This window comes from Cynocephalus volans, chromosome 3, assembly GCF_027409185.1.
Source record: "Cynocephalus volans isolate mCynVol1 chromosome 3, mCynVol1.pri, whole genome shotgun sequence".
Classification (NCBI taxonomy): Eukaryota; Metazoa; Chordata; class Mammalia; order Dermoptera; family Cynocephalidae; genus Cynocephalus; species Cynocephalus volans.
In genome coordinates, this window is record NC_084462.1 from 129,032,970 (window position 1) to 129,060,642 (window position 27,673).

Below are 27,673 nucleotides of genomic sequence, written 5' to 3' on the forward strand. Positions count from 1 at the left end.
GCTCAGGCGGGGGCCATTTTGCCAAAGGCTGCCTCCCGGAGTCGGGGGCGGCCTGGCAGCTAGCTAAAGCTGTTTCTTTTCCTCTGTATCCTGGGACTTGGAGAAGAACTGGAAGGCTGGGCGCCATCGAGCTCTTCGGAGACGGCAATGGTTCCCTCCAGCCACCGCCACCTGACGACCCTCCATGGCGGCTGCGCCTTCCGCGCTGTCCCTTCTGTCGCCCCCTCCAGCCCTTTGTACCTATCGCCTCCGGAGTCGCAGTCGTCCCTCAGCCCCAGAGACTGATGATAATCGAGTTGGGAGCACCATGAGAGGAGAGAAAAACTACTACTGCTGTGGAGCTGCCGAGGACCACGGTTCCTGCCCCCCTACACCTTCGCCTCTCTCATCGACCCTCTTGATGCCGGCGGAGGCAGTCTCAAGTAGCTGGGCTGGTTCTGGAGGCGGTTTGTCAGGGGGAGATGAAGAGGAGACTCGACTCCTTCAACTCTTTCGCACCGCGCCGGATCCTTCCGAGGCCTTCCAGGCTTTGCAGGCTGCTTTGCCGCGGCGGGGCGGTAGACTTGGTTTACCCCGACGCAAAGAAGCATTGTATCGGGCCCTGGGCAGAGTGCTTGTGGAGGGAGGTAGTGATGAGAAGCGACTCTGCTTGCAACTTCTCTCGGACGTTCTTCGGGGTCAGGGAGAGGCCGGCCAGCTGGAAGAGGCCTTTAATTTAGCACTTCTGCCTCAACTAGTTGTCTCCTTACGAGAAGAGAATCCAGCTCTGAGGAAAGATGCGCTGCAGATCCTGCACGTATGTCTGAAACGTAGTTCTGGACCGGTGCTGAGAACGCTTATACAACAGGGACTGGAAAGTACCGATGCCCGGCTTAGAGCTTCCACAGCATTATTGCTCCCTATCTTGCTTACTCCTGAGGATTTGTTGCTCGGCCTGGATCTCACCGAGGTGATAATATCCCTAGCCCGAAAGCTTGGAGATCAGGATATAGAAGAAGAATCTGAGACAGCTTTCTCTGCACTTCAACAAATTGGGGAGCGACTTGGCCAAGAGAGGTTTCAATCCTATATTTCTCGCCTACCTTCTGCCCTGAGGAGACACTACAATCGCCTCCTGGAGTCCCAGTTAGGAAGTCAGGTTCCTTATTATTTGGAACTTGAAACCTCTGGATTTCTTCAAGATCCCCTTCCCTGTGCGGGGACTCTTTCCAACAGTAATCTGAAATTTGGGATTATTCCTCAGGAGTTGCATTCGAGATTGCTGGATCAGGAAGACTATAAGAACCGGACTCAGGCTGTTGAAGAACTAAAGCAGGTGCTGGGAAAATTTAATCCTAGTTCTACCCCTCATTCTAGTCTTGTTGGTTTCATTAGCTTGCTGTATAATTTGTTAGACGATTCTAACTTCAAAGTGGTCCATGGCACACTTCAGGTCCTGCATTTACTGGTTGTTCGCCTTGGAGAGCAGGTACAACAGTTTTTGGGACCAGTTATAGCAGCTTCTGTCAAAGTGTTGGCAGACAATAAGTTGGTGATCAAACAAGAATACATGAAAATCTTCCTGAAGCTAATGAAAGAAGTAGGTCCTCAACAGGTGCTTTGTTTGCTCCTGGAACATCTCAAACATAAGCATTCCAGAGTTAGAGAGGAGGTAGTGAACATTTGCATCTGCTCCCTTCTGACCTATCCCAGTGAGGATTTTGACTTACCCAAACTGTCTTTTGATCTTGCCCCAGCTCTTGTAGATAGCAAACGCAGGGTACGCCAAGCAGCTCTAGAAGCCTTTGCTGTGTTGGCATCATCAATGGGCTCGGGTAAAACCAGCATCCTTTTTAAAGCTGTGGATACTGTGGAACTGCAAGATAATGGAGATGGAGTGATGAATGCTGTACAGGCCAGATTGGCTAGGAAAACCCTACCAAGGCTAACAGAACAGGGATTTGTGGAATATGCTATTCTCGTGCCGTCTTCTGCCCAGGGCAGGTCAAGCCATTTGGCACATGGAGCAGATACAGACTGGCTTTTGGCTGGTAACAGAACTCAGAGTGCACACTGTCACTGTGGTGACCACAGGAGGGATAGCATGCAAATTTATGGGTCTTATAGTCCAACTATCTGTACTCGACGGGTATTAAGTGCAGGAAAAGGAAAAAATAAATTACCATGGGAAAATGAGCATCCTGGAATCATGGGAGAAAACCAGACCGCCAATACCAAGGATATAGAGCAGGTATGCTTCTTTAACTTCCTTCAGTTGAAACTGAAAAATTTAAAGTGAAAATGCACCTGTGATGACTTAAGGATGAGACTGCTTGAGAGTGGTTATGCTTTGTTTTATACATTAATTTGAACGCTGATGTGGATGTCCATTATAATGGTATAGGTCACATAGGACCATTTAATAGGCTTTCTGTGTGATGGATTTGATTTAATGTGATGGATGATGTGATATAGGCAATATCTGGATTTCAATTTTGGCTTGTTGCTTTGGCATGTCAGTTTTCTCATTCATGCAGCAAACACTGAATACCTCGTGAGATGCGGGATAAAGAGCTAAGTTCTGGGAATGAAGATGAGACCAGTTTCACAGTTTAGGAAAACGGTCAGACCTATAAACCGGCAGTTAACAAATTTGTTAAGTGCTAAAGTAGAAGTATAAACAGAGTTCTGTGAGAATACTGAAAATAGAAAAAAAAATTCCATTAGAAAAGTTAAAAAAGCTTTCAGAGAAGATGTGACAGTTGAACTGAGATCCTCCCACCAAAGTTATTTTTAAAATTCCAAATTTACAGTTATGAGTACACTGAATACCCATATACTTCATCTATATTTACCAGTTGTAAACATCTTGCCATATTTGCCCTACATCTTCTGTACCATTTGAAAGTAATTTGCAGATATTTTGACAGTCTACTCCCAAGTAGATATCTAAGCATACATCTCCTGAGAATGACATTCTCCTTTATAGCCATGTTATCGTTGTTATACCTCAGAATAGCAATAGTAATTCAGTAATATCTAATAGATAGCCTGTATTTGAATTTCTCCAATTGTCCCCAAAATATGTTTTATGTTTTTTTCTTTTACTTTTATCATCCAGTATCAAGTCAAGGTTCAGGTGGTTAATATGTCTTTTTCATCTTGAATGATTTCACCTGTTTGTTTCTTTGTTTTTTCGTGACATTGACTTTTTTTTTGAAGACTCTGTGGTAGTTGTTTTGTAGAATTTCTCACGTTTTAAATTTATCTGATTGTTTCCTTGATTAGATTCATGATGAACATTTTTAGCAAAAATATTGCATATAAGATATGTTTGTATTACATAGGAGATATGTAATGTGAACTTCACAGTACATCACATCACGAGGCAAATAATTTCAGGTTGTCCCACTATTAGCAATGCTTAATGTTATCATTGGTTAAGGTGGTGATAGCCAGATCTCTTCGTTGTAAAGGTATATTTTCCTGTTTATAATTTGCAAATATCTATAGGATATGTAGGATTATACTTTGAGACCCTAGAAATACCCCAGCAACCTTTTGCTCACTGTTTTTAGCATCCACTAATGATCCTTATTTATCATTTATTTCATTGGGGGGCTACAAAAAGAGTACTTTTTTTTAAAATCCTGACATTTTTTCTGTATTTGTTACCTAGAATTCTTTTTTATTCCAAGTATAACAATTTAAGTACATTTTAATTTTTTGATGCTGAAAAAATTTTAACTTTTTTGATGCTAAAATTGTCCCAAATTCGACAAGTGGCTGATTCCTGTATCCTTTTGACATGATTCTTCAGTCTTTGAGCACTTTATTAAAATATGACATGATGCCCAGGCTTACTTTTTACTTTTTTTGCCCAAGACCTTGAATCAGCTATCTTTTTTAAGAGTCCTGGTACTATTGCCTTTTTAGTAGAGAGTGATATTTAAAAACCAAAGTCTGGGTAAATTTTTGCTCATTGCTATTTCTTGCCATTGCAGATTGGTCCTTTTTTTTTTTTTTTTAAACACGTTCATACTGATACCTTCAATTCAAACACTACAGGGCTCTTCCTTATTTTCCTTTATTCTATACTTGAATCTCCCTTCTCCCACAATAAACCCCTAGTTCCCAGTATCAGTCATTCATATGCTATATCTTAAAATACACAAAAAATTACTAGACTAATAACACAACAACTACCTACCTATTAAAGTTTAAGATTTCTTTAAAGTTTTTGTTTTGTTTTTTTTTCCTTGGGGGGTGTGGGTACTTAGAATTATCCCACAGTCAGAGTTCTATGTTCATACTTTTTAAAAATTATTTTTTCTGGATAATTATGATTCAAACAGTGTGGTGAAAGATAATAGGAATTTGCTCAGTGTGGATGGGTCTTGGTGAATTTCAGAATGAAGGAATAGCATGTTCAGAATCACTGATTTATGAAAGGACTTAGCAAATTAATAAGAGAATGGGGAGTTTTTGCATAGCTGACACGGGTCTAGTGGGAAGTAGCAGGTGATGATACTGGAGATGTAGGTAGGACTACAGTATGGAGATCATTTTTGCAAATAATAAGTTTGGATTTTTTGCAGTAGACCATAAGTGGAAGAAAATGAACTAAGTGTTCTCTGTGGTTCCTTTCAATTACAAAATTTATAGATGTTTTTGAAATAAATTTCAGATTTATGTAATCTGGTAATATGGTTATTCTCCTGTATTGTAAATATTACCTGGCAATAGATGATTTTCTATAAGCATTGATCTTAAGACTGCTTGTTACATGTCAAGTCTAATATGTCAGTGTATGTGTTATTATTATTTTTCATTTTATTGGTTATGCATATTCATGGAGTGTAAAGCTAACCATCATCACTTGTGCCCAAGATGTGATGGCCAGATTAATACTGTCAGCATGCCTATTACCATAAATTGTGATTATTTCTCGTGTCCCCCACCCAGTTATTCCCCGACCTCCCACCTCCTTCCTCTCTAGGTATGCTCTCCACAATCCTAGGTATGCTGTCTCCTTCTGCAAGTCCAACACACTGCTCTGGTCTTTCTTTCCTTCCTTTTTTCTCTCTTAGCTGCTACTTATGCATGAAGTCGTGTGGTATTTTTCCCTCTATGCCTGGCTTATTTCACTCAACATAATTTTCTCCAAGCTCATCCATGTTGCTGCAAATGGCAGAATTTCATTCTTTTTTATGGCAGAGTAGTATTCCATGGTGTATGTATACCACATTTTCCTTATCCAGTCATCCGTTGATGGGCATTTAGGTTGGTCTGTATTTTGGCCAGTGTGTGTATTATTAAGAAAATTCTGGTGCTGCCCAAAGCAAAAAGAATCTGAAAATAGGGCCGACCCCGTGGCGCACTTGGGTGAGTGTGGCGCTGGGAGCGCAGCGACGCTCTCGCCGCGGGTTCGGATCCTATATAGGAATGGCCGGTGCACTCACTGTCTGAGTACCGGTCACGAAAAAGACAAAAAAAAAAAAAAATTCTGAAAATAAGTGCATTTCTTAAATGCCAACATATATAGACATATTTTGCTTTGGAAAGATGCTGTGGTGAAATTAAAACTTATCTCAGAAATCACGTTATAATCACTCAGAAATGGTCTGTAGAAGAATTACATTGGAAATTATCTTAATGAAGGACAGGGAATAAATATTTAAATATTTTTATGTGTGTAGTTTTTATAAAGTATATATAAATATATATTTTAAATTAATAAACTATTTTTTAGAGCAGTTTTAGGTTCACAGCAAAATTGAATGTAGAGTACATAGAGTTCTCATATACTCCTATACACACATGAACCAACCTATGCCACTACATCCTGCACCACAGTGGTACATTTGTTATAGTCAATGAACCCACATTAAAATATTATTATCATCCAAAGTCCATAGTTTACATTAGGTTCACTCTTGTGTTGTACGTTCTAGGAGTTTTGACAAATGTATCCAGGTCTGGTATCCACCATTGTAGTATCATACAGAATAGTTTCACTGCCCTAAAAATCCTCTGTGCTCTGTGTGTTCCTCTCTCCCTTCACCAGCTCCAACCCCTGGCAATTACTGGTCATTTTACTGTCTCCATAGTTTTGCCTTTTCCAGAATGTCATATAGTTGGAATTATACAGTATGTAGCCTTTTCAGATTAGCTTCTTTCACTTAGTAATACGCACATAAGTTTCTTCCTCCATGCCTTTTCATGGCCTAATAGCTCTTTTCTTTTTAGTGCTGAATAATAGTCCACTGTCTAGATATATCACAGTTTACTTATCCATTCACCTACTGAAGGGACATTGTGGTTGCTTCCAAGTTTTGGCAGTTATGAATAAAACTGCTATAAAACATCTGTCTGCATGTTTTTGTGTGGAAATAAGTTTTCGATTCATTTGGGTAAACACCAAGGACTATGGTAACAATATGTTTAGTAAGAAACTGCCTTTCTTACAAGAAACTGTTTTACAAAGTAGCTATAACATTTTGCGTTTCTACCAGCAATGAATGAGAGTTCCTCTTGCTCCACATCCTCACCAGTGTTTGGTGTTGTCAGTGTTTTGGATTTTGACCATTCTAATAGGTATGTAGTGGTATCTCATTATTGTTTTAATTTGTAATTCACTGATGACATATGATGTTGAACATATTTTCATATGCTTACTTGCCATCTGTACTCATGTATCTTCTTTGGTGAGTTATCTGTTAGGGTCTTTTGCCTGTTTTATAAATGGATGGTTTTCTTATTGTTGAGGTTTAAGTGTTCTTTGTATATTTTAGATAGTGGTTCCTTATCAGCTGTGTCTTTGGAAAATATTTTCTCTCAGTCTGTGTCTTATCTTCTCATTCTCTTGCCAATGACTTTCTCAGAACAGAAGTTTTTAAATTTAAATGAAGTCCAGTTTGTCAAGCCTTTGATAACATATCTAAAAAGCCATCACCATACCAAGGTCATCTAGGTTTTCTCCTATGTTACCTTCTAGGCATTTTATAGTTTTGTATTTTACATTTAGGTCTATCATCCATTTGGAGTTAATTTTTGTAAAGGGTGTAAGGTCTGTGTCTAGATTCATTTATTTTTTAATATGTGGATGTCCAGTTATTCCAGCACCATTTGTTGAAAAGACTCTTTTCTCTATTGTATTGCCTTTGCTCCTTTGTCAAAGATCGGCTAACTATACTCACCTGGGTTTTTTTCTGGGCTCTCTATTCTGTCTCATTAGTACATTTGTTTATTTTTGCTATACCGCACTATCTTGATTACTATAGCTTTGTAGTAAGTCTTGAAGTTCTGTAGTGTCAGTCCTCTGACTTTGTTCTTCTTCAGTATTTAATTCACTGTTCTGGGTCTTTTGCCTTTCTATATAAACTTTAGTATCAGTTTGTTGATGTCTGCAAAATAACTTGTGGGGATTTTGGTTGGGATTGCATTGAATTTATAGATCAAGTTGGAATGAGCTGACATCTTAACAATATTCAGTCTTCCTATGCATGAACATGAATTATCTCTCCATTTATTTAGTTCTTTGATATCTTTCATTGGAGTTCCTTGCATTTCCTCAAGGTCTTGTACATATTTTGTTAGATTTATACCTATTTTATTTTTTGTATGCTAATGTAAATGGTAATGTGTTTTTATTTCAAATTCCACTTGTTTGTTGCTAATATATAGGAAAGCAATTAACTTTTGTACATTAACCTTGTATCCTGTAACCTTGCTATATAATCACTTAGTTCCAGGAGTTTTTTGTTTTTGTTTTTGCTTTCATTTCTTTTGGACTTTCTACATAGATGATCTTGTCATCTGCAAACAAAAGTAAATTTTATTTTTTCCTTCCCAATCTGTATACCTTTTTTCCTTTTCTTGTGTTACTGTATTAGTTAGGAATTCCAGAATTATGTTGAAAAGCAATGGCAAGAGGGGACATCCTTGCCTTGTTCAAGTTTCTCACACTTAAGTATAATGTTAGCTGTAGACTGTTTTGTAGATGTTCTTTATCAAGTTGAGCACGTTACCCTCTATTCCTAGTTTGCTGAGATTTTTTACTGTGTATGGGTGTTGGATTTTGTCAAATGCTTTCCCCAAGATTTTGTAAAGTGCATTTACTATCTCTCTTGATATGATCATGTAATTTTTCTTCTTTAGCCTAGCAATATGATAGATTACATTAATTCATTTTCAGATATTCAACCAGCCTTGCATACCTGGGATAAATCTCTCTTGATTATGGTGTATTATTCCTTTTTACATTTTTTTTATTTGCTAATATTTTGTTGAGGATATTTGCATCTTTGTTTATGGCAAATATTAGACTGTAATTTTCATTTCTTTTAATGCCTGTGTTGGTTTTGGTATTGGGGGTAATGCTAACCTCGTAGAATGAGTTAGGAAGTATTCCATTGCTTCTGTCTTCTGAAAGAGATTGTAGAAAATTTGTATAGTTTCTTCCTTAAATATTTGTGGAATTCACTAGTGAACCCATCTGAGCCTGTGTCGGGTCTGCCGCTGGCCAACCCAAACAGCCCTAGCCTGGTTCCTTTTGGTGGGCAAGCGAATTGCCCGGATTCCTCTTTCCCTCCAGTCCCCATTGGAAGGAGACCGGGGAAGAGAGCCGTGAAGGGAGGTGAGCACAGCTGCCGGCCCCAACCAGCCCGTTAAAGGACACTCAGACGCGGTGGGGGTTCTGTCAAGCAGTTCCATTTATTATCACACAAGCACTTGCTTTTAAAGGCAAATGGGGAAGGGAGGTTTTTACATCCTCCAATCAGCTTAAAGGTTATGAGAGCATGCATCCTGTCTCAATGCCTAGCTATTGCAATCACGCAGTGTTCATGAGCGCGGAAGCGCATATTTGGCCAATAAGGGCTAAAGCAAGGTTCCCATAGACACTCCCACCCTACTTCCTCCCGGGGCCATCTTAGGCTGCCACGTTAATACGCCCTTGTGGGCCCATAATGGCACTGCTTGTAATGTCACTTAAGGTGGCGTTAGTTTTTAAGGCCCGACAAGCCTGGCGCTTTCTGTTTTGGAAGTTTATTATTTATTCAGTTTCTTTAGAGATAGAGACCTAGTCAGATAGTCTGTCTCTTCCTGTGTGAATTTTGGCAGATTGTGTTTTTCAAGGAATAGGTTCATTTTACATAAGTTATCAAATTTGTGAGCATAGAATTGTTAACAGTATTTGTTAATTATCCTTTTAATGTCCATTTGATCTGTAGTGATATTCTCTTTCGTTTCTGTTATTAATAATTTGTGTCCTCTTTCTTTTTTTCTTAGTTGACCTGGCTAAAGCCTTATCCATTTTATTGATCTTTTCAAAGAACCAGCTTTTGGTTTGATTGATTTTCTCTACCGATTTTCTGTTTTCAGTTTCATTGATTTCTGTGCTGATTTTTATTATATCTTTCTCCTGCTTACTTTGGATTTAATTTGCTCTTCTTATTCTAGTTTCCTAAGCTGTAAAGTTAGATGATTAATTTTAGGTCTTCTTTTCTAATATATGTACTCGATGCTATAAATTTCCCTCTAAGCACTGCTTTCATTGCATCCCACAAATTTTAATGAATTGTATTTTTATTTTCATTTAATTAAAAAATTTTTTAAATTTTACTTGAGATTTCATCTTTGGTTCATGTGTAATTTAGAAGTATGTTGTTTAATATCCAAGTATTTGGGGATTTTCTAGCTGTCTTTCTGTTATTGATTTCTAGTTTAATTTCTTTGTGGTCTGAGCAGATATTGTATGATTTCTATTCTTTCAAATTTGTTAAAGTGTGTTTTATAGGCTATAATGTGGTCTATCTTGGTACATATTCCATGTAAGCTTGAGAAGAATATGTAATCTCTTGTTGTTGAAGTCATCTATAGATGACAATTATATCCAGTTGATTGATGGTGTTGTTGAGTTTAATTATGTCCTTACTGATTTTCTGCCTGCTGGATCTGTCTGTTTCTGATAGAGGGGTGTATTAGTTCATTTTCTGTTGCTTATAACAGAATACCTGAAACTTAGTAATTTATTTATTTTTTTAATTATTTATTACAGTTTTGGAGTCTGGGAGGTCTAAGGTCAAGGGAACACACCTGGTGAAGGCTGCCTTCTTGGTAGAGACTCACTGCAGAGTCCCAAGGTGGCACAGGGTATCACATGGCAAGAGGACTGAGTGTGTTAACCTGCTCACTTTTTCCCCTTATAAAGTCACCAGTGCCACTCCAGTGATAAGCCATTTATCCATTAACCCACTAATCTGTGAATGACCTAATCCACTCATGAGGGCATATCCATTATGGTCCAGTCATCTCTTAAGACCCTACCTTTCAAATACTATATTGGAGGTTAAGCTTCAACATGAGCTTTGGAGAGAGGATAAACATTCAAACCATAGCAAGGGGTGTGAAGTCTTTAATAGTGGGTTTCTCCTTACAGTTCTACCAGTTTTTGGCTTATGTAACTTAACACTCTGTTGTTAGTTATGCATTAAGGATTGTTATGTCTTCTTGGAATATTGCTCTGTTTATCATTATGTGATGCCCCTCTTTATTCCTGATAACTTTCTTGCCATGAAGTCTGCTTTGTCTGAAATTAATATAGCTCCTGCTTTCTTTTGATTAGTGTTAGCATGGTTTATCTTTCTCCATCCCTTTACTTTTAACCTATATTTCTATTTATATTTAAAGTGAGTTTCTTGTAGACAGCATATAGTTGGGTCTTGTTTTTTGATCCACTCTGAAAATCTCTTGTCTTTTAATTGGTGTATTTAGACCATTAACATTTAAAGTGGTTATTGATCATCAGGAAGTGCACATTGAGATATTATCTCACCCCAGGTAGACTGGCTACTATCAAAAAGACAGAGAATAACAAATGCTGGCGAGGATGTGAAAAAATAAGAAAATAAAGTAATTATTGATATGGTTGGATTAATATCTATCCTATTTGTTTTCTGTGTGTTCTCGTGTTCTTTGTTTCTGTTTTTGTCTTACACAGTTTTTTTGGCCTTTTGTGGTTTTAATTGTCAATTTTATATTTTATTTTTTCTTCTTTCTTTCAATTATGTATTTATGTATATATATATATATTTTTTTTTTTTCTCTTTTTTAGTAGTTTCCCTAGAGTTTGCAATATACATTTAAAGCTAATTCAAGTCCACTTTCAAATAACAGTATTCTCTTCACTGGTAGCCCAAGTACCTTATAATTACAAAATATTTCTAATTCCTCTCTCCTGTCCCTTGTATCATGCTCCATGTTACTGCTGTTATTCATTTCACTTATACATAAGCATATACATAAATACACGTATACAAGTCTCTGACAGTAGTTCTGATGCTTGTTCAGTCTCTTCAGACTGTGCTCTTTGGCCTTTTAGTATGCCCTATCATTTTTTATTGAAAGGTGGATATGATGTACTAGGTAAAAGGAACTGTGGTAAATAGGCCTTTAGTAATGTAGTGTTAAGGTGTGAGGGAAAAGGAAGCATCAGCTCTCAGTCTTTTAATAAGCCTGTGCCAGTGGACTGTGAACTTTACCAGTGCTTCTCAGTTTTTTCTCCCCTTAGGTAGCACAGGATGGCTAAAATGGGCTAGAATTGGATATTTCCCTTACCCCACATGGAAAGTTGGGTATTTCCCTTCCCCGGGTCAGTTAGGCTTTGATAAAACCCCAACAGATTAGGTTCTGGTAAAATAGTTTATCCTGAGGGTAGGCCTTGTTAAGAACTGAATGCTCTACATATTTCAAAATGGTTACGTTCCCCCCCCCCACCCGGTGCCAGAAGCATGAGGGAGTTTTTTTCCAACATTTACCTTGAGCTTGTGATAGAGCTCCTGGAGGTAAAACTCACAAAAGGGTAGGAATCCCCCCCATGACCTGCCCACCTCTACAGTTTTTAACTTTTAGATTTGTTCATATTGAGCCTCCAGCAATTAGTTGACTACAGTTCAGGTTTTCTTACTTCAGCACTGGTTCCCCTCAGAGATTTCTGCAGGGGAGTTTTTCAGGTGTTATGATTCTATATATCCACTTATCTGTCTTTCCAATTTTGGGGGTAGCAGTTTGCCCTTTGATCTTACTTCTCTGACAGATCTAAGAAGTTATTGAATTTTTCAGTTTGTTCAGATTTTTACTTGTTAGGATGGAGTGATGACTACTTCTCAGCTCCTTACATGCCAGAACAGAAATCAGAAGGCTCCTTAAGTATATTTTTAAGTTTGCAGTTTCTCCCCATTTTTTCCTTTCCTTGTTTCATGGCCATTTCTGAGTTCTAATAAGAAATAACAGTGAAACCATTTTCAGTGTCTTTTCAGACTTTTTGGAGAGAAAGGGAATTTCTCTCCAAATTCTTTGCTAGTGTAATACATTTATTTCTGATTTTAAACTGATGTAATATTGCTGCAACTCAATAACAATTAGTTCAAATTGTAAAACTCAAGGCACTTATAGTTCTTGTTAAAGTAAGAACTGGAACAAATTTCTAGAAGGCATTGATAACTGTTCATTATAAAAATTAGACCTGTATATATACCCTAATTATAATTAAAATTGACTTTGCACTTAATAGATGTCTGTTAAATATGATCATTCATTTGACAAGTATTTATTTAGCTCTTTTTAATGTGCCAGGCATTATTCTATGTTCTAAATAGTATCTACAGGTATTTTTGTAGTAGTGATAAAAATAACTAACTCTAAAAAACAAAAATTCGTTTTATACTAGGCCCTGTTTTAAATGCTGTACATGTTTTATCCCACAATCCTCACAGATACTTAATAAGGGAAGAACTATTATCCCATCTTACAGATGGGAAAACTGAAGAAGAGAAAGTTTAAGTATAAGGTTACCTTGGTAGTAAGTAACGGAGAAAGATTCAAACTTGAGAAGTCTGACCTCATAGCCCAGGTTCTTTTGTAATTTATTTATCTCAAAGCTTCCACATATCTGAGTTAATTTCTTTACTAAAAACATTTTTTTTTCTTTAGCAACTGAAAAACATTTGTATCTTTTTTAAAATTTGTGATTGGTACTCCCAGTTCCTTAAACATTTCAACAAAGGAATTGCTGATTTTCTTTACCCTTTTTGTCTAAATAAGAAGTATGTAATTCTGGGGAGAAAAAATGTTTTTATTAGTCGCTCCCACATTAATCAACTGAAAACATTCAATTACTACATTATACTGGAATTCCTGGACTCAGTGGATGTCCTGTCAGGTGAAAGGCAAAACATAGTACATAAATAAATATTAAGTTGAAGCAAGTTTCATTTTCTGTGACAGGGCATAGCTCTGTCTAATGTAATTAATAGATATTAGTTCTAGAGCCTTTGAAGGGAGGTGTGCATATTGCTAAGTGACTTAGGTACTGTATTCTCTATTTTCAGGCCCTCTTCTCTTTTTTATTTTTAATACAGTGAGTTTGAACCATTTTTCTTCAAAAAGTTATCCAGAACAAAGCAGGTTTGGTATTAGGATAAGTCCCTTGTTAACAATACTAATAGCACTGGGTTTAATATTTTGGTATTATTAGAATGTTATGATTTATAAAATCTTAGAGAAGTTAACTTGAGACTATATTTAGTAATTTTGTTGCCCTATTTATACATTTTTAAAAATTCATTGTTAGGTATGGTAAAGGTGAAATGAATCCTGGATCAATGAAGTCCTGCCTTCAGAATTGATCTTAGAGGGCAAATCTGATCTTGTAACCCCACCCTTCAAACTTCTCCACACATCTTACGCCACTTAAAGTCATTTTTTTTTTTTTTTTTTTTTTTTTTTTTTGTCTTTTTCGTGACCGGCACTCAGCCAGTGAGTGCACCGGCCATTCCTATATAGGATCCGAACCCGCGGCGGGAGCGTCGCAGCGCTCCTAGCGCCGCACTCTACCAAGTGCGCCACGGGCTCGGCCCTTAAAGTCATTTTTTAAAAAATCCTCAAGTGGCTCCAACAGCTTTAGAGATAAAATACAGATAATTCAGTAATGGCCCCTTCTCCCCCACTCCTAATCTCCTCACTACTTTCACAAAAATTGTCCTGTCCTTATACCTTGCCCATCTTCTTTTAACCTGTTGAATCTTCTGGCCTTTACATGTGTTGCTCAATGCCTGGATTGCCCTTGCATATCTATCCCCTGCTCCCCTTTTCTGGATAACATCTATTCCTTCTTTGGCTCATCTTAGGTCTTCTTTTACCACATGTCCCATCTCATCCTAAGCTTCCTCCATTATAGTGCTTATTATTAGGTTGAATTGAAATTGATTCTTCACGAGTGTTTTCTGTTTCCCCACTATACTGTGAACTCATTGAGAACAGAAATGATATCTTTTTAATCTTAGTATCCAGGATTCAGCACAGTGCTTGGCACATAGGAAGCTCTTGTTTGTTGGGTGAATAAAAGTCCTTTCATGTGTAGATCATTTATTTAATAAAGCTTTACTTTTTTAAAGAAACAACTTTTAAAATAATACCTGTAATGTGATGTTATTATGTATTTTAAGCTTTTAATTACCAGTCATCATGTGTATAATTACTAGGACTAGCACAGGATACTGGGGTTTCTATATCTTATGTGAAAATCAATGGTGAGGGGCTGACCAGTTAGCTTAGCTGGTTAGAGCGCTGCCTTGTAACACCAAGGTCAAGGGTTCAGTTCAGATCCCTGTACCTGACAGCTGCCATTAAACAAACAAACAAACAAACAAAACCTATGGGAAATAAAGATCAGAGAAATAAATGGATATCCTAAAATACCTACATTGCTAAAGGTGAAAATAAATAGACATAAATAAAGTTGGTTTTTAAAAGAAAGAAAGAAAATCAATGGTTAAGATTTTGTTCTTAAAAATAAATTTAAGAACATAAAGGTGCTTCTTTGGTCCTATATTCTTACAGGTTTCTTTAGAATCAGTTTTGATATTAGTTACTCCCAAAAGTATTTCTCCTTTGTAACTAGATTGGTATACTAGTCCTCTCCTTCTAATACCAGAAAGCAATCATTTTATGTAAAACTGCTAAGTGATTAAAAACAAACAGTAAGAATACGATTATGTTTACTGGTAATTGAATGAAATTAGGTGGTTTCATTTCTGAACATATTTTTAAAAACTATTAAAATAAGGCTGAAGTAATCAATTTAGCCATCAAATGCAGCTAAATCTTTATATTTTGCTTTATATGTATGATTGATTGATTAGAAAGACAAAAATAATTTGGGCCTTCTTAAGCTGTAGGGTATATTGGAGAAAATTAGACTGACTACTTAAGTAGAAAAATTCATAATTCTCCTATGGTTTTTAATCAGCCTGAGACCTCACAGAAGGAAATTTTAAATATGTTGGTTTTCTTGAAGGTGTTAAAATATATGGTATGCTTTAGTGCTACTTTTTTAAAAGGACTGCACCACCAGAGCTGGTTTAAGAGAATATAAATGGTTTCTGTTTTTATAATTACTAACATGAGAATTTGAGGATAATTGAGGTGTTTTAACTGTAATGGCAATGTTACTGACATCATCCACAAATCATTCAGCTTTTGTATGTACATTCAAAATAAAAGGTTAAATTGTAAGTCTTATTTAATTATTTAAAGATGTGTGTATGGGCATGTCCTTTCTAAAAGAAGAGAAAAAAGGGTGCTGATAAAAGTAGCTTGAGAATCATGAAGAGTTAAGTTACCTATTGCAGCAAAATCTGAGGTAAACTTAGTTTTCTTCTTTTCTCCCCATCCCCCATTCTGCCCTACAGAAAAAGAAAGCATATTCCAAAGGACAATTGGCTGTTCTGTAAAAGGAAAAAAGATTTTTAGCTGATGTTATAAATCAGCCTTCCTCCATGAATACTACGTATAGAGTACTATGCATGTATGACATAGATGTAAAAATGAGATTTTTGTGCTTAAAGGTTTATAGTTTACTTACAGAGATAAGATGTTAAGATTAAAAGAATATAGCAAGTAGCAGAGTTAATGTCAAATTATTGATAGAAGCAGTAATTACTAAAAGAAGGTCAGGAGAGAGTAAGATGAGTTTTGTGTTTTTGGGGGGTTTTTTTTTTTTTTTAGTTTTTAAAATAATCTTTATTTTTTAAAAGCTAAAATGTACGTTAAAGGAAACTGGAAAACACAGGAGACAAAGGACAAAGTCATCTGCAATAACAAACAGTTACAGTTTGTGTCCTTCTAGATCCTGTGTGTATATATATACAACATCCAATTTTATGTGACTGAGATCATACAGTATGTATCTTGCTTTTTCACACATTATGAATATTTATCAATTCAAAATCCTAAAACTATATTAGTATTTTGATAATGAAGAGTATATTACAACAACTCAATCTGCTAGGAAAAAAATGTAATCCTGCCTTTCTTAGTGATAAAAATTCTATCAAAGACAAAAGTGGAAACAGGCCTCTAGATGAAAGTATTGGCAGGGTTTTCACTAAAATATCATATTCCCTTAACACTCAACTTGAAATGAGACATAAATCAACCAAGTATGCTAAGTATCACGTTTCTAAGAGAATCCATCATCAGATCTATACTATTAAAATATTAGCAAAAAGGTATTCCATTTCCATTGAATTACTTAATGTATTCATATAGTATAGCCAAATGGCTGTCATCAAAATGTGAACAGATCTGCATACATCCCTCTTTTCATACTTCCTTCTGCCCCTCTGCTTCCAACCTAATAAGTCCTGATATACACTGCTCACAGGTGATTTAACAATTCCATGCCCAAGACACATCTTTTCTATCAATTTAAATAAAAAGCTATTTACAGGTTAGCTAATACACTACCTCTACTTTTTATCATATATTGTCATCTCAGGACATCTGTAAAGCTTAGGGTTGTGAAATAAAGAATGAACTTTGTCCACAGAAACATTTTTGTCTTACCAAAAGTGCACCTGTAGACCTATGGTTATAACCTAAGACAATCTTCTAGATATGAAATACTAGCTAAGAGCCCTTTCCTAATTATTATATCAAAATTCAAGAAGTCAGGATACTAGTATGAGTTTAGCTTTGTGATCATGGACTTGATGTAAACTTTGTATCCCTAATTTGCTCATCTATAAATCACCAATATAATAATGTTAATAATATTAATATTATTAAATACAATATTAATAATTAATATTAATATTAAAGGCAGCTCTCTTAGTCCATTTCTGCTGCTATAACAAAATACTGTAGACTGGATAATTTATAAACAATAGAAATTTATTGTTCATAGTTCTGGAGGCTGGGAAGTCCAAGATCAAGGCATGGGCAGATTCAATGCCTGGTGAAGGCCCTCTGCTTCATAGATGGCACCTTCTTACTTCATCCTCACATGGTGGAAAGGATGAGCAAGCTTCATGAGTGTGGAGCTCTCATGACCTAATTACCCCCCAAAGTCCCAACCTCTTAATATCATAATGTTGGGTCTTAGGTTTCAACATAAGAATTTTGGGTCTTATTCTGGACACAAACATTAAATAACTTGCAAAGTTCTCTTAGCTAGTGAGTAGCAGAGCTGATTTGAACTTGGGCAGTATGGCTCCAGAGTTGGTGCTCTTAACCACTATTAAATAAGGAGCTATAACTAACCTCTTTTCCTTGTAAAAATTCTTCCATTACAGCACCATGGGAAATTGGCAAAGGGTTCCTGAACAAGATGAATTTGACCTGTTTTTTAACAGAAGCTAAGACTTTAAGTGGACAGCAGGGTGAAATGCATTCCTGGCAAAAGGGATATCTTCAACAAGAAAGGCATAAAGCATGATACAGGAATGTGCTTGGCATGTGTTAGCTCTGGAATCCCTGGCTCCTAAAGAACCACTGAACCTCAGAACAAAATACAACATGTTAGTACCATAATACTGAATATAAAAATGTAGACTAAATATAACCTTATTTAATAGCTGAAGGTGGCTCCCTCTATAGCCTTGATATAAGACTCCCCATAGTATGTCTCAGTACTTCCTTTTATGTATGGCACATATTCAGGTGTCTTCCATCCTCAGTCACAGTCCTGGCTGCTAGTCCGATTTGTGCTGGCTCTTGCCCAGGCTCTGTTTTAACATTTGCAGTCCACTGTTGTTCCTGTCTTTTCTACATGTAGCATTTGTTAGTGACATTAAATAGGAAAGTTTCCAGAAAAAAAAATCTTGAACTTTTTTAAAAATTTTCAATATTTTAAAGTTATTTTTTGACACATTGATTGTACATATTTATGGGGTACAGAGTTATATTTCAGTACATGTATACAATATGTGATAACCAATTTAGGGTAATTAGCATGTTCATCATCATAAAAAATTATCATTTCTTTGTGATAGAGCATTTTAGTTCCTCTCTTACAGCATTTGAGAATATACAATCAGTTATTGTTAATTATAGATGCCTAGCACTACAGTAAACCACTAGTGTTCCTACAATCGGTACCAATAAATTTCTAAGTGAGAAAAGACTAAAGAAGATAGTAGCACAAGGGTATAGCAGGATGAGTTATTACCGTATTTTATTTTTAAATAGGGCACATCTGATTTGAAAGAGGCAAAGAAAGGATCCATCTGTGAGTCCAACATGCCCACTTTGTGTCTTTACTCTGGTAGATGTTAGATATGTGAGATACAGAAGATTCAGTCCCTGTAATCATACTTGAGAAAGGAAAGGGAACAGTGTCCGTAAATAAAGACTTAATGGGTCAAGAACACAGCTATAGAGAGGTTAGCTTTAGAACAGAAGAGGAAGTCCTTTCCTCTGAAACTGAAGGAAAAACAAAAGATGACTTAAAATATATAAAAATATTGAGGTAGCAGGAAAGGGTTGGGGGGGGTTCAGTCAAAGGAAGATATGAGCTCTAGTTATCAGACTTCCATGTCCATGTGAATTGCCTCAGGATCTAGTCAAAATACAGAATTTGATTCAGTTTGTCTGGAATGGGGCCTGAAACTACATGTCTAAAAAGCTCCTAGGTATTGCTGACGCTGCTGTTCTGTGAACCACATTTTGATAATAAGGTTCTAACATTAGGCTTCTAGATTCTGTTAAACTTAGAGGCAAGCCAAGAATGGAAAATGGAGCATCAGGGATTTGAAGGATGTGGGAAAGATTTAGAATACTTAATATAATAAATTTAATAGGGAATCAGAACAACTAAAATTAAGTTGCACTAATGTGTTTGGTATGGACTTAACCCTAAAACTTGAGATTTTCCTTGGAAGTTGGATTGTCTCCAATACAGTCTTTAATTTTCTTTTAAGAATATGATTGGAGTGTCTGAATAAGAAAACCTTTCATTTTAAAGCATGACAAAACCATGAAAAACCCTGAAAGCATGTCTCCTATCAGTGTAATGTTGGATTGTTTTCAATAAGTAGTCATTGATTTTCTTTTTAAAATTTTATTGAGGTGCCTAAAGAATTTGAAAAGGCTTTTTTTATCATGCTTGTAAAAATCATGAAGAATCCAAAAGCATATCTACACTCATTGTAGATGTTGCTTATGTAAGAGCTAAGTAGAATGAACTATTGGTAACAATATTTTATAACAAAAAATTTAGAAGCTGTGGTCATGTAAGTACAAAATACACCTTGATTATTCTTAAGATGCGAGTCATGACTAAGTAATGTTACATTAGGATTAATATCAAAGTTGAACATCAGAATGAGGTAAATTTAGAGTTTGAAAGCTATTTAACATTATGAGAATCATCTTTATGAGGAGGGGAGATAAGATAGCTGGATTTATATTGGAGCTGTTAAATAATCAAAATTAGGAAGCAATAATATATGAATTTTTGTAGACTGTAATGTGGCTAGCCAAGGAATTGAAGGGTATTGTTTGGTAGTCCTTTGTAGCAGGCAAAAATAGATAAGCCTTGGTTATGGATAAGAGAAATGGTAAAGTAAGCAATGGCTTTATGGTAAGTTTCTAAATTTGAGTTGGTACCCCTAAAACATAACCTTTTTATGTAAAATTGAAGAGATTTGCATATTTTGAATCTCCAAAGTCAGGGATTGCTGTAATAACTATTTCGGAAAGGAGAAAGCATGTTTAGCATGTGGATACCAAGAGAGAGGTCTTCTGAGAGATTTGTTTTAGTCAACTTGAATAAATAAGATGTTAAACTAATTAAAATTTGGAGAGCACAAAGCATGTTAGTGGCTCTTCTATTTTTCATTTAGAAGTTGAATTTAAGACAGAATTGTAAGAGAAAACTGATTACATTAACATATGATTATGAGCCATTAAGTGTCTTTGGACAAGAAAATATTATAGTCTTTTTTAAGAGTGACAGTATTTAAAACAAAGTAAGAAAGTGAGAATGTAAAAGTCTTTTAGAAACAATAAACTGGGACATGGCCAGTTAGCTGAGTAGGTTAGAGCACAGCCCTGTAACACCAAGGTCATGGGTTCAGATCCCAGAACCAGCCGGCCACCAAAAAAAAAAAAAACTACCTTTTCATTCCGTCCATGAGTATACATTTCATATCTTTTTAATAATTATTTAAGTGGAAAAAATAAGCATATATATTAATATCATCCAAAGTCATTTATATATCCTTTAACCTCTTTATTTGATGCTTATTCTGTAATGTATAAATATAAGCAATAAGGTTAAATTATAAAAACGTGTTTTGGGATCATTGATTTGCATTTTTATATCTTACCTAGAAATTGTTCAGAATCTAGAGTTTTTATTCAATTTTATATTAATCTTAAATCTTAACGTTAACAAAGGTTCTTAAAATTACAATATAAACTGATATAGTAAGCATTACAAGATTTGTGGCATTATAAGAATTGATCCCTTTTATAAAGATATCTATTATAAAACTTAGTTGAACACATAATTTTACAATGTTATATTCTGAAGAGAAGTAATGTTAATGTATGCAACCTGTGAAACCAGTAGAGGAAATTTAAGAAATTTGTTATTTTTTTCATAGGATGATAAATTCAAGATTTGCTCAACTATATCATATTAATATTATTTTTACATGGTGGTAAAATATGGACAAAGACAAATGGCTGTTTTTAAATGAGTCTAATTGAACTTTTTCTGTACAATTGTATACCAGATATTAAAACTTTTACATTTAAGAACTTTTTTTTTTTTTTGCTTATTCTTTAACCAAGTGACGAACATTGTTATTTAAACTCACAGCTAACTTGTGTTTCCCCTGAATTTACAGCTTTTGGTAAGACCTTTTTTTTCCTTAAAGAGACAATACATTTAAATCATAACAAGTAAAAACAAAAAAAAGCGTTAGAAACCTTTGAGTTTTATTTATTTAATATGATTTAAGCACATAACATATTACTATGATTTTTATAAGCCAATTGAAACAGCTTGTTCCAGTTGATTTTATCCTGATTTATTAATACTATCCATAGGTAGACAAAACATATCAATTTTATTTTATTTATTTATTTATTTTTAGCATCTGGCTGGTACAGGAATCAAGTGTGGTCCTTGGTGTTATCAACACGGTACTCTTACCAATGGAGCTACCCAGCCAGCCTGAGGCATATCAATTTGTTTCCTCAAAAAATATTTTATATTCATGAAATGGAAAATTTTTACCTTTCATTTAACTTAGAAGATCTAATTATGATAAAGCAGCAGATTTTAAGGTAGAAGCACTATTCTTAATCTATTAAGAATGTTAATCAGCTAAAGAGACAAAAACATGTAACTAAGTGCCATCAGGTTCATTAGGTTCCTCACAGAACCATCATTATTGAGTATAGTGGTTTTAAATATATTTCCACAAATTCTTTAGATTCTTCCCTTCAAAAGCTGGAGTTCAGTTCCTCTCTGAGTGTGTCTGGATTTAATGGCTCGCTTCTAACAAATTAAGTAGAAGTAATGGTGTGTAACTTCAAAAACTAGGTCATAAAAAGACACTTGCAGCTTGCATCTTGGTTGCACTCTCTCAGATCACTTGTTCTGAAGGAAGCCAGCTGCCATGTCTTGTGCAGCCCTCTGGAGAGACCCAAATGGCAAGGAACAGAAGCCTCCTGCTAGTAGCTACATGTGTAAACTTCAGTGATCCTCTTGACAGCAACCTCAGCCAACATCTTGATTATAGTCACAGGGAGACCTGAACCATCTAGCTAAGCCACTTAGCCAGAATTATCCAGCTAAGCTTCTTCCAAATTACTGATCCACAGAAAGAGAGATAATAAATGTTTTTTGTTTTAACCTATTATGTTTGGGGATAATTCATTACACAGCAATAAATAACTAATAGATTTGAGATTGTGATTCTCAGAAATTTGGTGAGACACTTTTTTTTTTTTCAGTATCTGTATCCTATACGATAACAACATTGTTATTAAAGGGCTAAATTTAGGGCTTGGAAAATTATTAAATATTTGGCTTTTGGAAACCATTTTTCTGAGTTCATCTAATTTATAGTTAAATAAGTTTCTTTACCATCCTTTTTTTAGCTTTAGAGTTCTGAAGTAATGTTAATTTGTAGTTATTCAGTTACTTAGAGAAATCAAAGAACGTTAACCATTGAATGTTACGAATTTTGTTTCCTTTCATCTGGTGTAGGAATTTTATTTTTGTAGATATTGACAGGTATTGGGCCCATAATAAGTAAACACATAAAAGCCTCAAGTTTTGGATGGAGGAAGAGAGCAAAGGACCCCATATCAGTACCTTCCAAAAATAAACATTAAAAAAAAAAAGACCAATACAGAAACCAGATTCCAGATTCCTTGTCAGCTGCCACCCGAGATACTCTTATCAAGCAGAAATCACTTAACAGTCATACCATAAAATCAAAACCCAGTTTTACCACTGCTGCCATCTGTGTGGATACAAGTTGTCCACAAGCTCAATCAGAACCAGAACCACGCTTTGCCAAGAATCTAATTCATTGCACAGAAGACATATTGCTGAGTCACTTATGTGAGGAAAGGTTAACCTAACCCATGGGTCCAAGTCTCAGAAAGGATGCACTTTCATGCCACGTATTTGACACTAATGTTAGGACGCAGAAGGACAATATGTTGGTGGAACCTCCAGAAATGTGTCAAACAAGGAATCAGAGACACTATTACTGGATTACTTACTATTTTAGCTGTGTTAATATGTCTTCTTTTAATGTATCTAATCAGAAGTTGATTATAATTGGTTCCATTTTTATTCCATTGTGTCCTTTTAATATTAAATACCATACAGTCAATGATAGAAATTATAATTTTGTATTTTGAGAAAGTAGTCAGTACTTTTTCATCTGGTCATTCTTTATTTCTTATTTGTCTTTTCTGAGTTAATTTTTGAAGGCTTTAATGGATTTTACACAAAACTTGATGAGGAATAATGAGTTACCTAAGATATATTAGATAGTTTATATTCTTAACTTGTAATAGTCAAGTACCTAAGAAATTTTCAAATAGATATATCTTTAATTTTATTATACTTTATTGCTCTTTGATACTTGGCAGAGTTTGCAAAGAAGCATACTGGTAAGACTCATAGTTCACCACATGTCTAGATTTGAGTGTGTCTGTAAGCTCTAAATAAATATATAAGCAGTAAGTATAATTCTTGTTGATTAACTCAGTTTTTCTGAATGTTTTATAGCCATGTTGAATGTGAAGTAACCCGGAACAACTGAGGTCAGCATTGGTGAAGAATTCTGAACATTTGAATTATGCTCTCATTTAGTTCTTGAACTATGATTAGGTAGAACTTCAAAATTATATCCTGGCATTTTTATGCCTTAAACATCATTATGGGGTTTATAAGAAGGACTTGGAAACCATAGAGTACTAGACATATATAAACCATAGACAACTAGTCACACATAGTAATATGTATACTTTGTTTTAACTTCGAGACCTATTACAAGAAAATCTCCTAAGGGAACCATGAAGTAGTTTGCCAGGTCACTTACATTTACATTTGGGCTGCAGAATATAGATAGTAGATTTGCCTCAGTAGGAATGGTAGAGTGGAATGTTTCCTTGTTCAGTGACCTTCAATTGCTATTTATAGTCTAATGCTTAGATGGCGTAGTTTGAAGGGTTTTGCTGCTGAGTAAGATGATCTTTTCTTCATTCAAGTTGTCATTTCACCCTTTTCATCATTTGTATTCACTCTTTCCTAGTTGTCCAGTGTATATTATAGAAGGTAAGGTACAAAAAAGTTGGGGTGAAGTAGTAAGAAAGAGAAAAAAAATTAGCATTTTTATCTTGGAATCAAAAATACTGTTAATATACCATACTATATGGAGATTTTTATTTGTATAATTGTATAATTGATAAAATTTTTTTTCTAATTTGAATTTTATAATTAGGTCTAAGTTATTTTGTTATGTTTATGGCTAGGTAGACCTAAAACAAATTTGCTAATTTTTTTTATTCTGTTCTTACAGTTTTCAGCATATGATTTTATCCCATCACCAAAATTAAAGCCTTCTCAAGGAATGCCAGTCAATGATGATTTATGTTTTAGCAGAAAAAGAGTGTCAAGAAACTTATTTCAAAATAGTCGGGATTTTAACCCAGATTCTCTTCCTGTATGTGCTGCTGGTAAGTAAAATTTGCAGGTAATGGACATGTTGAACTAAAAGACTTCTCTAAACTTCATAGTTCATTCGAGGACTTATAGAACTTATAATCTAGTAGGCAATTCAGATTCAACATTTATTGAAGATCTGATAAGAATGGACACCTTGACATAATTGTCTCATAAAACACTAAAAAAGTGTTTCACTGAAACTCTTTAAGTAGTAATGTAGGGCAATATTTAAACCACCCATATTTGCTGAGCATCTCCTATGTGTCAGGTACTTTTCTAAGTACTGGGGATATAGCAGTCAACAAGAAAGGGAAAACTTTCTTCCTAGTAGAGTTTGCATTCTAGTTTGGGAGGAGAACAGACATTAAATATGTGTAAGGCGTAGTAGGTTAGATGGTGATAAATGCTAGGAGAAAAACCAGAGAAGAGGAATATTAATGAGGGGTTGTTTTAAATAATGTGGTAAAGGAAGGACATATTCAGAAGGGAACATTTGAAGCAAACCACTAGATATCAGGAAAGAAGAGTAAATAATTTCAGGAATAAGGAATAGTCAGTACAGGGTAACGGAAGTGCACAAGACATGGTTGAGAAAGATCGGAGAGACTAGTATGTCTGAAACGAAATGAGTAAGGAGAAGAAAAGTAGAAAATAAAAGAGATAAGAGAGGTCCTATAGCCTAGAGGGCTGTTGAACGAATTTTAGCTTTTACTCTGAATGAGGAACATTTTGAGGAAAGAAGGGACATCACTTGCCTTATGTTTTCCAGGCTCAGTTTTGATGTTATGTTTTATGAAAGGAGGGCAAAGGCCAGAACAGGGAAACTGATTGAGTCTGCTGTAGTAATTAATCCTGGCTACAGTTGATGGAGGCTTTATTCAGAATAGCAGTGAATGTAGTGAGAAGTGATTGGATTCTGATTGTATGTCAAAGTTAGAGTTGATATGATTTGCTGGTAGATTGGGCATGAAATGTGAAAAAGAGGAGCCGAGAATGCTCTAAGGATTTTTGGCCAGAGGAACTGGAAAGATGTTTAATGACCTAAGTGATATAGAAAATGAATATTATAGTAGTTCAGAGGGCACAGTCATTGCTATGGGCCATATCAGTTAAAAAGGGCATTAAGAAAAAGGTAGTACTTGAACTGCATCTTTTTGGAATGCATACGTTACAAGTAGTTAGGAGGTATAAAGAGAGTGAAGGCTTACATTAGGAATGGGCTTGAGATATTCTGAGAGCTGTGTCAAGGCAACATTCATTTTAGGTACTGAAAAAAAGGTTGGGATTTAGGGAACCCTTGTGTGCTAGGAAAAATTTGAGCTCATACTTGTAAGTTACAAGGACTATTGGAGATTTTTTATTAAGGAAAAAAGAAGCTAGGATAATAAGATTGTTTGTAAATGGACTTGATGTAAAAGATGAAGATGAGGAGTAGAGAAGGATTTCAAGACTTAACACCCAGGTAATTAGAAAAATGGTAGTGTGTTGACAGGATGATACCAGTTGGAAGGAAAAATTGGCTTAGAAGATAAAGATTGAGTATGTTATAGGTCTTAAATTAACATTTATTTAATATCCAAATGATAATAGTTATTGAAATTTATTGGCTGAGTTTGGGCAAAGTATTCAGAAATCATTGTTCCCTTAGGAAAATTTATAGATCTTTATGCAGTAAAATTTTACAGTATTTTCATACAAAAATGAATGTTATAATGATTGTATAGTTTAATTCATTTATTTAATAGAGGAAAAGAAATGCAAGAATATATTGAGTTATGTTTGAACCATTATCTTGGATTTTTATAAGTGTTATATTTTCTATACCATTGAGTAGCTCATTACATAGTTGTACAGATTTTAAACAACTGGAGGATAAGACAATATATAACCTAATGCTACACTGGATGATATGAATTATACTATAGGATTCAAGAAAGAAAGAGATCATAGGTATTGAGGTGGTTTTGGAAAACTGCAATAAAGAGATTGGCTTGAGCTGGACTTAAAGAAGGGAGGGGTTTGCAATTGGCAATGAGGCAAGAGGAACTAACTGTTGCTGTCAGGGAGAAGTGAGAAGCATGGAAGTGAGAAGTAACTTATAAGTTGTCTGGTACATAAAAGATTAAGAGGCTTGAAATCATAGGGAAAGAATTAGAAAAAAACAATTATAGAATTTCAGAACTCAAAGGACCAGCTCATTTTATAAAGTAAACTGAATGCCAGAGAGATCATCATCACCTTCTTTTCTCTAGACTTATTCACCTGCCCAGGAATAACCTTAACCAGCCACAGGAGAGGGAAAGGGATCTGGGAGACATGCCTGGATAAGCTTGGAAACTATATGAATGCTGCATGGTATGTTAGGAAAGAAAGTAGAAGAGTTCTAAATTAGAACTTTTGGGGTGGTATGTCTACTACAAATATTGGTAAGAAGGAGAGCTACGTCTGGAGAAATATTCTGGTGAGAGAGGAATGAACGTAGGAAGAAATTGCCTCTGGGTATATTCTTCAATATACTTTCCCTTTCCCTGTCCTTTACTAGTCTGTCTTCTGTCCTTAATGAGACTTGCCAGTACCAGAAACTATCCCTTTCTTGCCTGCCTGTCTCACTGTACTTATACTCTCCTATATTTATTCCCACCCACATTACACCACCATTTGTGAAATAAGATGTATTCATGAAATAAAGTTAACTTTTACATTTATGTTTTTTCTCTTTCTTTCAAAAGGTACTTCTGGGACTCATCAGACAAATCTTTCTGGGAAATGTGGACAACTTGGATTTTCACAGATATATGGTAAAACTGGCAGCGTGGATTCTGACTTAGAATTCCTGGGGACAACTAACAGTAATCAAGATAAAGGTAAAAATTCCAAGTTTGTTTAGAAACAAATGATTTATAAATATTATGTGGGATTTCCAATACTAGCGTATATATTATTTTGTGTAATTATACTCATCACAAAAAGAAAAAGGGGCTGGCTGGTTAGCTCAGTTGCTTAGAGCATGGTCTGATAACACTAAGGTCCAGGGGTTGATCCCTGTACTGGCCAGCTCCCAAAATAAAAAATTAAAAATTTTTTTAAAAATTAAAAAGTGAAAAAAAAAGATGTTTGCTATATATCCTGTTTTGTTTTTTGGTGGCTGGT

General features: G+C 35.4%; 1 protein-coding gene across 1 annotated transcript in view; it reads left to right on the plus strand.

Annotated features, from left to right (window-relative positions):
- The first annotated feature begins 23 nt into the window (after window positions 1–23).
- Window positions 24–27,673, plus strand: part of TOGARAM1 (TOG array regulator of axonemal microtubules 1) — a 78,961-nt gene continuing 51,311 nt past the window's right edge. Inside the window, exons 1-3 of the mRNA XM_063089698.1 lie at window positions 24–2,230; window positions 24,378–24,534; window positions 27,253–27,387. Of these exons, the coding sequence (XP_062945768.1) occupies window positions 185–2,230; window positions 24,378–24,534; window positions 27,253–27,387 (2,338 nt within the window). The 5' untranslated portion in view covers window positions 24–184. The remainder of the gene's footprint in view (window positions 2,231–24,377; window positions 24,535–27,252; window positions 27,388–27,673) is intronic.